Source organism: Pristiophorus japonicus, unplaced genomic scaffold, assembly GCF_044704955.1.
Source record: "Pristiophorus japonicus isolate sPriJap1 unplaced genomic scaffold, sPriJap1.hap1 HAP1_SCAFFOLD_576, whole genome shotgun sequence".
Taxonomy (NCBI): Eukaryota; Metazoa; Chordata; class Chondrichthyes; family Pristiophoridae; genus Pristiophorus; species Pristiophorus japonicus.
This window is the reverse complement of record NW_027254484.1, coordinates 299,679-310,392: the sequence shown is the minus strand read 5'-3', so window position 1 is coordinate 310,392 and position 10,714 is coordinate 299,679. Positions and strand designations below refer to the sequence as shown.

The 10,714-nt window shown below is 51.1% G+C and overlaps 1 protein-coding gene across 1 annotated transcript in view; it reads right to left on the bottom strand.

Annotated features, from left to right (window-relative positions):
* LOC139254784 (nucleoside diphosphate kinase A-like) overlaps positions 1 to 10,714 on the bottom strand; it is a 29,675-nt gene that overhangs the window by 2,441 nt on the left and 16,520 nt on the right. Inside the window, exons 3-4 of the mRNA XM_070873807.1 lie at positions 6,873 to 6,974; positions 2,266 to 2,378 (exon numbers count right to left, since the gene is read on the bottom strand). Of these exons, the coding sequence (XP_070729908.1) occupies positions 2,266 to 2,378; positions 6,873 to 6,974 (215 nt within the window). The remainder of the gene's footprint in view (positions 1 to 2,265; positions 2,379 to 6,872; positions 6,975 to 10,714) is intronic.

The following is a 10,714-nucleotide window of genomic DNA, read 5'->3' as shown; positions in this document are numbered from 1 at the left end:
CTCGAGCCTGTTACACAGGAACAGGAGGAGGCCCATTCAGCCCCTCGAGCCTGTTACACAGGAACAGGAGGAGGCCCATTCAGCCCCTCGAGCCTGTTACACAGGAACAGGAGGCCCATTCAGCCCCTCGAGTCTGTTACACAGGAACAGGAGGAGGCCCATTCAGCCCCTCGAGTCTGTTACACAGGAACAGGAGGCCCATTCAGCCCCTCGAGCCTGTTACACAGGAACAGGAGGAGGCCCATTCAGCCCCTCGAGCCTGTTACACAGGAACAGGAGGAGGCCCATTCAGCCCCTCGAGCCTGTTACACAGGAACAGGAGGAGGCCCATTCAGCCCCTCGAGTCTGTTACACAGGAACAGGAGGAGGCCCATTCAGCCCCTCGAGTCTGTTACACAGGAACAGGAGGAGGCCCATTCAGCCCCTCGAGCCCGTTACACAGGAACAGGAGGAGGCCCATTCAGCCCCTCGAGCCTGTTACACAGGAACAGGAGGCCCATTCGGCCCCTCGAGCCTGTTACACAGGAACAGGAGTGAGTTGACTTATGAGGAAAGGTTGAGGAGGTTGGTCCTCTACTCATTGGAGTTCAGAAGAATGAGAGGTGATCTTATCGAAACGTATCAGATTATGAGGGGGGCTCGACAAGGTGGATGCAGAGAGGATGTTCCCACTGATGGGGGAGACTAGAACTAGGGGGCATGGTCTTAGAATAAGGGGCCGTCCATTTCAAACTGAGATGAGGAGGAATTTCTTCTCTCAGAGGGTTGTAAATCTGTGGAACTCGCTGCCTCAGAGAGCTGTGGAAGCCGGGACATTGAATATATTTAAGACAGAGATAGACAGTTTCTTAACCGATAAAGGGGCGGGCAGGGAAGTGGAGCTGGGTCCATGATCGGATCAGGCCACGATCGTATTAAATGGCGGAGCAGGTTCGAGGGGCCGAATGGCCCACTCCTGTTCTGATTTCTTATGTTCTTGTAGACTCTGTTCGTTGTTGCGCACTGTTTAAGTAGACTCTGTTTATTGTCGTGCACTGTTTAAGTAGACTCTGTTTATTGTCGTGCACTGTTTAAGTAGACTCTGTTTATTGTCGCGCACTGATTAAGTAGACTCTGTTTATTGTCACACACTGTTTAAGTAGACTCTGTTTATTGTCACGCTGTTTAAGTAGACTCTGTTTATTGTCACGCTGTTTAAGTAGACTCTGTTCGTTGTCACACACTGTTTAAGTAGACTCTGTTTATTGTCACGCTGTTTAAGTAGACTCTGTTCGTTGTCACACACTGTTTAAGTAGACTCTGTTTATTGTCACGCTGTTTAAGTAGACTCTGTTTATTGTCACGCTGTTTAAGTAGACACTGTTTGCTGACGCACACTGTTTAAGTAGACTCTATTCGTTGTCGCACACTGTTTAAGTAGACTCTGCCTATTGTCACGCACTGTTTAAGTAGACTGTTCGTTGTCGCGCTCTGATTAAGTAGACTCTGTTCATTGTTGCGCACTGTTTAAGTAGACTCTGTTTGTTTTCGCGCACTGTTTAAGTCGAATCTGTTCGTTGTCACGCAGTGTTTAAGTAGACTCTGTTTATTGTCGCACACTGATTAAGTAGACTCTGTTTGCTGTCACACACTGTTTAAGTAGATTCTGTTCGTTGTTGCGCACTGTTTAAGTAGATTTTGTTCATTGCCGCACACTGTTTAAGTAAGACTCTGTTTATTGTCGTGCACTGTTTAAGTAGACTCTGTTTATTGTCATGCACTGTTTAAGTAGACTCTGTTTATTGTCGTGCACTGTTTAAGTAGCCTCTGTTGTCGCGCACTGTTTAAGTAGATTCTGTTCGTTGTCGCACACTGTTTAAGTAGACTCTGTTCATTGTCGCGCACTGTTTAAGTAGATTCTGTTCGTTGTCGCACACTGTTTAAGTAGACTCTGTTCATTGTCACACACTGTTTAAGTAGACTCTGTTCATTGCCGCACACTGATTAAGTAGACCCTGTTTATTGTCGCGCACTGTTTAAGTAGACTCTGTTCGCTGCCGCACACTGATTAAGTAGACTCTGTTTATTGTCGCGCACTGTTCATGTAGACTCTGTTCGCTGCCGCGCACTGATTAAGTAGACTCTGTTCGCTGCCGCGCACTGATTAAGTAGACTCTGTTCGCTGCCGCGCACTGTTTAAGTAGACTCTGTTCGCTGCCGCGCACTGATTAAGTAGACTCTGTTCGCTGTCGCGCACGATGTCGCCCTGTCTCTTAGACCCCTTACCTTCCGACTTGCACGCACAGATCGCCCCGGATGGTTCCTGGTTTTGAGTCGGCTGGGTTAGTTTCGCCGAGCATGTCGCGACTCATCTTCACGATGTTCTGACCCTCCCAGCACTGACGGAGACAAGGACAGAGAGGGCGTCAGACACTCGCGAAAAGCCGCTATCGCCAACCCGGCGTAAACATCGGCCTTTGGGCAGCGTGGGCCTCATGCTAAACGTCCGTAAGACAAAGGTCTTACACCAGCCTGTCCTCGGCGCACAGCACTGCCCCCCCCCCCAGTCATCAAGATCCACGGCGCGGCCCTGGACAATATACATAGATGACCTGGAAGAGGGGACAGAGTGCAGTGTAACAACATTTGCAGATGACACAAAGATTAGCGGGAAAGCGGGTTGTGTCGAGGACACAGAGAGGCTGCAAAGAGATTTAGATAGGGTTAAGCGAATGGGCGAAGGTTTGGCAGATGGAATACAATGTGGGAAAGTGTGAGCTCATCCACCTTCGGGGGGAAAAAAACAGTAAAAGGGAATATTATTTGAATGGGGGAGAAATTACAACATGCTGCGGTGCAGAGGGACCTGGGGGGTCCTTGTGCGCGAATCCCCAAAAAGTTAGTTTGCAGGTGCAGCAGGTAATCGGGAAGGTGAATGGGATGTTGGCCTTCATTGCGAGAGGAATGGAGTACAAAAGCAGGGAGGTCCTGCTGCAACTGTACAGGGTATTGGTGAGGCCGCACCTGGAGTACTGCATGCACAGTTTTGGTCACCTTACTTAAGGAAGGATATACTGGCTTTGGAGGGGGTACAGAGACGATTCACTCGGCTGATTCCGGAGATGAGGAGGTTACCTTATGATGATAGATTGAGTAGACTGGGTCTTTACTTGTTGGGAGTTCAGAAGGATGAGGGGGTGATCTTATAGAAACATTTACAATAATGAAAGGGATAGACAAGATCGAGGCAGAGAGGTTGTTTCCACTGGTCGGGGAGACTAGAACTAGGGGGGCACAGCCTCAAAATACGGGGGGAGCCAATTTAAAAGCGAGTTGAGAAGGAATTTCTTCTCCCAGAGGGTTGTGAATCTGTGGAATTCTCTGCCCAAGGAAGCAGTTGAGGCCTAGCTCATTGAATGTGTTCAAGTCACAGATAGATAGATGTTTAACCAATAAGGGAATTAAGGGTTACGGGGAGCGGGCGGGTAAGTGGAGCTGAGTCCACAGCCAGATCAGCCGTGATCTTGTTGAATGGCGGAGCAGGCTCGAGGGGCTAGATGGCCTACTCCTGTTCCTAATTCTGATGTTATGTACAACGAGGACCATTTCCCAGACCTCGGGAGCCTCCTATCAACAAGGGCCGACATTGGCGACGAGGGCCAACACCGCCTCCAGTGCGCCAGTGCAGCCTTCGGCCGCCTGAGGAAGAGAGTGTTCGAAGACCAGGCCCCTCAAACCCACCACCCAGCTCATGGTCTACAGGGCTGTAGTGATACCCACCCTCCTGTATGGCCCAGAGACACGGACCGTGTACAGTAGACACCTCACCCCCAGCTCATGGTCTACAGGGCTGTAGTGATACCCGCCCTCCTGTATGGCCCAGAGACACGGACCGTGTACAGTAGGTATCTCACCCCCAGCTCATGGTCTACAGGGCTGTAGTGATACCCGCCCTCCTGTATGGCCCAGAGACACGGACCGTGTACAGTAGACACCTCACCCCCAGCTCATGGTCTACAGGGCTGTAGTGATACCCCGCCCTCCTGTATGGCCCAGAGACACGGACCGTGTACAGTAGGTATCTCACCCCCAGCTCATGGTCTACAGGGCTGTAGTGATACCCCGCCCTCCTGTATGGCCCAGAGACATGGACCGTGTACAGTAGGTATCTCACCCCCAGCTCATGGTCTACAGGGCTGTAGTGATACCCGCCCTCCTGTATGGCCCAGAGACACGGACCGTGTACAGTAGGTATCTCACCCCCAGCTCATGGTCTACAGGGCTGTAGTGATACCCGCCCTCCTGTGTGGCTCAGAGACACGGACCGTGTACAGCAGACACCTCGAGCCGCTGGAGAAATACCACCGACGCTGTCTCCGCGAGATCCCGCAAATCCCCCGGGAGGACAGACGCACCAACGTTAGCGTCCTCGACCAGGCCCGACATCCCCAGCATCGAAGCACTGACCACACACTCGACCAGCTCCGCTGGGCAGGGCCCACATTGTCCGCACGTCCTCCCCCCCAGACACCAGACTCCCCAAAGCGAGCGCTCGACTCGGAACTCCTTCACGGGCAAGCGAGCCCCAAGGTGGGGCAGAGGGAACGTTACAAGGGACACACCCCTCCCCTGATAAAGTGCAACATCCCCCAATGACACCTGGGAGTCCCCCCTGGCCCAAAGACCAGTCCGCCCTAAGTGGGGGAAGTGCATCCGGGAGGGCGCTGAGCACCTCGAGTCTCGTCGCCAATTGCGAGCACGCAGAAAGCAAGCGCAAGGCAGCGGAAGGAGCGTGCGGCAAACCTGTCCCACCCTCCCCTTTCCCTCAACGTCTATCTGTCCCACCCTCCCCTTCCCTCAACGTCTATCTGTCCCACCACGTGACAGGGTCTGTGGTTCCCGTATTGGACTGTTCAGTCACCCGAGAACTCGTGTTAGAGTGGGAGCAAGTCTTCCTCGGTTCCGAGGGACTGCCTTTTATCATGAACTCCCCGAGGGAGAGAGAGGGACTGAGAGACACCAGTCAGTGTACAGATATCTCCCTGAGGGAGAGGGGACTGAGAGACACCAGTCAGTGTACAGATATCTCCCTGAGGGAGAGGGGATTGAGAGACACCAGTCAGTGTACAGATATCTCCCTGAGGGAAAGGAATGGACTGAGAGACATCAGTCAGTGTACAGATATCTCCCTGAGGGAGAGGGACTGAGAGACACCAGTCAGTGTGCAGATATCTCCCTGAGGGAGAGGAATGGACTGAGAGACATCAGTCAGTGTACAGATATCTCCCTGAGGGAGAGGGGACTGAGAGACACCGGTCAGTGTACAGATATCTCCCTGAGGGAGAGGAATGGACTGAGAGACATCAGTCAGTGTACAGATATCTCTCTGAGGGAGAGGGGACTGAGAGACACCAGTCAATGTACAGATATCTCCCTGAGGGAGAGGGGACTGAGAGGCACCAGTCAGTGTACAGATATCTCCCTGAGGGAGAGGGACTGAGAGACACCAGTCAATGTACAGATATCTCCCTGAGGGAGAGGGACTGAGAGACACCAGTCAGTGTACAGATATCTCCCTGAGGGAGAGGGGACTGAGAGACACCAGTCAGTGTACAGATATCTCCCTGAGGGAGAGGGGACTGAGAGACACCAGTCAATGTACAGATATCTCCCTGAGGGAGAGGGGACTGAGAGGCACCAGTCAGTGTACAGATATCTCCCTGAGGGAGAGGGACTGAGACACCAGTCAGTGTACAGATATCTCCCTGAGGGAGAGGGACTGAGAGACACCAGTCAGTGTACAGATATCTCCCTGAGGGAGAGGGACTGAGAGACACCAGTCAGTGTACAGATATCTCCCTGAGGGAGAGGAATGGACTGAGAGACATCAGTCAGTGTACAGATATCTCCCTGAGGGAGAGGGGACTGAGAGACACCAGTCAGTGTACAGATATCTCCCTGAGGGAGAGGGACTGAGACACCAGTCAGTGTACAGATATCTCCCTGAGGGAGAGGGACTGAGAGACACCAGTCAGTGTACAGATATCTCCCTGAGGGAGAGGGACTGAGAGACACCAGTCAGTGTACAGATATCTCCCTGAGGGAGAGGAATGGACTGAGAGACATCAGTCAGTGTACAGATATCTCCCTGAGGGAGAGGGGACTGAGAGACACCAGTCAGTGTACAGATATCTCTCTGAGGGAGAGGGACTGAGAGACACCAGTCAGTGTACAGATATCTCCCTGAGAGAGAGGGGACTGAGAGACACCAGTCAGTGTACAGATATCTCCCTGAGGGAGAGGGGCTGAGAGACACCAGTCAGTGTACAGATATCTCCCCGAGGGAGAGGGGACTGAGAGACACCAGTCAGTGTACAGATATCTCCCTGAGGAAGAGAGAGGGACTGAGAGACACCAGTCAATGTACAGATATCTCCCTGAGGGAGAGGGACTGAGAGACACCAGTCAGTGTACAGATATCTCCCTGAGGGAGAGGGACTGAGAGACATCAGTCAGTGTACAGATATCTCCATGAGGGAGAGGGGACTGAGAGACACCAGTCAGTGTACAGATATCTCCCTGAGGGAGAGGGACTGAGAGACACCAGTCAGTGTACAGATATCTCCCTGAGGGAGAGGGGACTGAGAGACACCAGTCAGTGTACAGATATCTCCCGGTGAGAGAGACTGAAGGGGGGACTGAAGTATACCAGTCCGTGTCCAGATATCTCCAGTTCACTGAAATCCCTGATCCCTTGAACCATTCTGGTCAGATTTTTCTGCACCATCTTTAAGGCCTTGACGCGCGAACCTAAAGGGGGCGGGACCCAAATTGTTCATGTAGCTTTCGCGGGAACCCAAAAGCCTAAATCTAGTAGGCCCTTGACAACATACCATGGCAACAAATGGTCCTGATGAAGTAAATTTGCAGAGCCCAGCATAGAATGGCTTGTCCTTCAGGTCGATATAATGCTGCTTTGCGAGATCTTCGGAGGGCTGATGTGGGTTGGAATGAAAATGGATGAGAAAAGGTTAGAAGGGTTTAAAGTCAGATATGTGGCCACTAATTCAGTACCTGCCCCGCCCGCCTTTGCCCCAATGTGAGGTATATCGGTGTTTCAGTGAGGGGCGTGGGGTATATCAGTGTGCTACAGTGGGGGTGTGGGTATATCAATGTTACAGTGAGGGGGGTGGGGTATATCAGTGTTACAGTGAGGGGTGTGGGGTATATCAGTGTTACAGTGAGGGGTGTGGGGTATATCAGTGTTACAGTGAGGGGTGTGGAGTATATCGGTGTTACAGTGAGGGGTGTGGGGTATATCAGTGTTACAGTGAGGGGTGTGGGGTATATCAGTGTGTTACAGCGAGGGGTGTGGGGTATATCAGTGTTACAGTGAGGGGTGTGGAGTATATCGGTGTTACAGTGAGGGGTGTGGGGTATATAAGTGTTACAGTGAGGTGTGTGGGGTATATCAGTGTTACAGTGAGGGGTGTGGGGTATATCAGTGTTACAGTGAGGGGTGTGGGGTATATCAGTGTTACAGTGAGGGGTGTGGGGTATATCAGTGTTACAGTGAGGGGTGTGGGATATATCAGTGTTACAGTCAGGGGTGTGGGGTATATCAGTGTTACAGTGAGGGGTGTGGGGTATATAGTGTTACAGTGAGGTGTGTGGGGTATATCAGTGTTACAGTGAGGGGTGTGGGGTATATCAGTGTTACAGTGAGGGGTGTGGGATACATCAGTGTTACAGTGAGGGGTGTGGGGTATATCAGTGTTATAGTGAGGGATGTGGGGTATATCAGTGTTGCAGTGAGGGGTGTGGGATATATCAGTGTTACAGTGAGGGGTGCGGGGTATATCAGTGTTACAGTGAGGGGTGTGGGGTATATCAGTGTTACAGTGAGGGGTGTGGGGTATATCAGTGTTACAGTGAGGGGTGTGGGATATATCAGTGTTACAGTCAGGGGTGTGGGGTATATCAGTGTTACAGTGAGGGGTGTGGGATATATCAGTGTTACAGTCAGGGGTGTGGGATATATCAGTGTTACAGTCAGGGGTGTGGGGTATATCAGTGTTACAGTGAGGGGTGTGGGGTATATAGTGTTACAGTGAGGTGTGTGGGGTATATCAGTGTTACAGTGAGGGGTGTGGGGTATATCAGTGTTACAGTGAGGGGTGTGGGATACATCAGTGTTACAGTGAGGGGTGTGGGGTATATCAGTGTTATAGTGAGGGATGTGGGGTATATCAGTGTTGCAGTGAGGGGTGTGGGATATATCAGTGTTACAGTGAGGGGTGCGGGGTATATCAGTGTTACAGTGAGGGGTGTGGGGTATATCAGTGTTACAGTGAGGGGTGTGGGGTATATCAGTGTTACAGTGAGGGGTGTGGGATATATCAGTGTTACAGTCAGGGGTGTGGGGTATATCAGTGTTACAGTGAGGGGTGTGGGATATATCAGTGTTACAGTCAGGGGTGTGGGGTATATCAGTGTTACAATGAGGGGTGTGGGGTATATCAGTGTTACAGTGAGGGGTGTGGGGTATATCAGTGTTACAGTGAGGGGTGTGGGGTATATCGGTGTTACAGTGAGGGGTGTGGGGTATATCGGTGTTACAGTGAGGGGTGTGGGGTATATCAGTGTTACAGTGAGGGGTGCGGGGTATATCAGTGTTACAGTGAGGGGTGTGGGGTATATCAGTGTTATAGTGAGGGATGTGGGGTATATCAGTGTTGCAGTGAGGGGTGTGGGGTATATCAGTGTTACAGTGAGGGGAGTGGGATATATCAGTGTTACAGTGAGGGGTGCGGGGTATATCAGTGTTACAGTGAGGGGTGTGGGGTATATCAGTGTTACAGTGAGGGGTGTGAGGTATATCAGTGTGTTACAGTGAGGGGTGTGGGATATATCAGTGTTACAGTCAGTGGTGTGGGGTATATCAGTGTTACAGTGAGGGATGTGGGATATATCAGTGTTACAGTGAGGGGTGTGGGATATATCAGTGTTACAGTGAGGGGTGTGGTGTATATCAGTGTTATAGTGAGGGGTGTGGGGTATATCAGTGTTACACTGAGGGGTGTGGAGTATATCAGTGTTACAGTGAGGGGTGTGGGGTATAGCAGTGTTACAGTGAGGGGTGTGGAGTATATCAGTGTTACAGTGAGGGGTGTGGGGTATATCAGTGTTACAGTGAGGGGTGTGGGGTATATCAGTGTTACAGTGAGGGGTGTGGGGTATATCAGTGTTACAGTGAGGGGTGTGATGCATATAAGTGTTACAGTGAGGGGTGTGGTGTATATCAGTGTTACAGTGAGGGGTGTGGGCTCGATCAGTGTTACAGTGAGGGGTGTGGGGTATATCAGTGTTACAGTGAGGGGTGTGGGATATATCAGTGTTACAGTCAGGGGTGTGGGGTATAACAGTGTTACAGTGAGGGGTGTGGGGTATATCGGTGTTACAGTGAGGGGTGTGGGGTATATCAGTGTTACAGTGAGGGGTGTGGGGTATATCAGTGTTACAGTGAGGGGTGTGGGATATATCGGTGTTACAGTGAGGGGTGTGGGGTATATCGGTGTTACAGTGAGGGGTGTGGGGTATATCAGTGTTACAGTGAGGGGTGTGGGGTATATCAGTGTTACAGTGAGGGGTGTGGGGTATATCAGTGTTACAGTGAGGGGTGTGATTTATATAAGTGTTACAGTGAGTGGTGTGGTGTATATCAGTGTTACAGTGAGGGGTGTGGGCTCGATCAGTGTTACAGTGAGGGGTGTGGGGTATATCAGTGTTACAGTGAGGGGTGTGGGATATATCAGTGTTACAGTCAGGGGTGTGGGGTATATCAGTGTTACAGTGAGGGGTGTGGGGTATATCAGTGTTACAGTCAGGGGTGTGGGGTATATCAGTGTTACAGTGAGGGGTGTGGGGTATATCAGTGTTACAGCGAGGTGTGTGGGTTATATCAGTGTTACAGTGAGTGGTGTGGGGTATATCAGTGTTACAGTGAGGGGTGTGTGGGGTTTATCAGTGTTACACTGAGGGGTGTGGGGTATATCAGTGTTACAGTGAGGGGTGTGGGATATATCAGTGTTACAGTCAGGGGTGTGGGGTATATCAGTGTTACAGTGAGGGGTGTGGGGTATATCGGTGTTACAGTGAGGGGTGTGGGGTATATCAGTGTTACAGTGAGGGGTGTGGGGTATATCAGTGTTACAGTGAGGGGTGTGGGATATATCGGTGTTACAGTGAGGGGTGTGGGGTATATCGGTGTTACAGTGAGGGGTGTGGGGTATATCAGTGTTACAGTGAGGGGTGTGGGGTATATCAGTGTTACAGTGAGGGGTGTGGGGTATATCAGTGTTACAGTGAGGGGTGTGATTTATATAAGTGTTACAGTGAGTGGTGTGGTGTATATCAGTGTTACAGTGAGGGGTGTGGGCTCGATCAGTGTTACAGTGAGGGGTGTGGGGTATATCAGTGTTACAGTGAGGGGTGTGGGATATATCAGTGTTACAGTCAGGGGTGTGGGGTATATCAGTGTTACAGTGAGGGGTGTGGGGTATATCAGTGTTACAGTCAGGGGTGTGGGGTATATCAGTGTTACAGTGAGGGGTGTGGGGTATATCAGTGTTACAGCGAGGTGTGTGGGTTATATCAGTGTTACAGTGAGTGGTGTGGGGTATATCAGTGTTACAGTGAGGGGTGTGTGGGGTTTATCAGTGTTACAGTGAAGGGT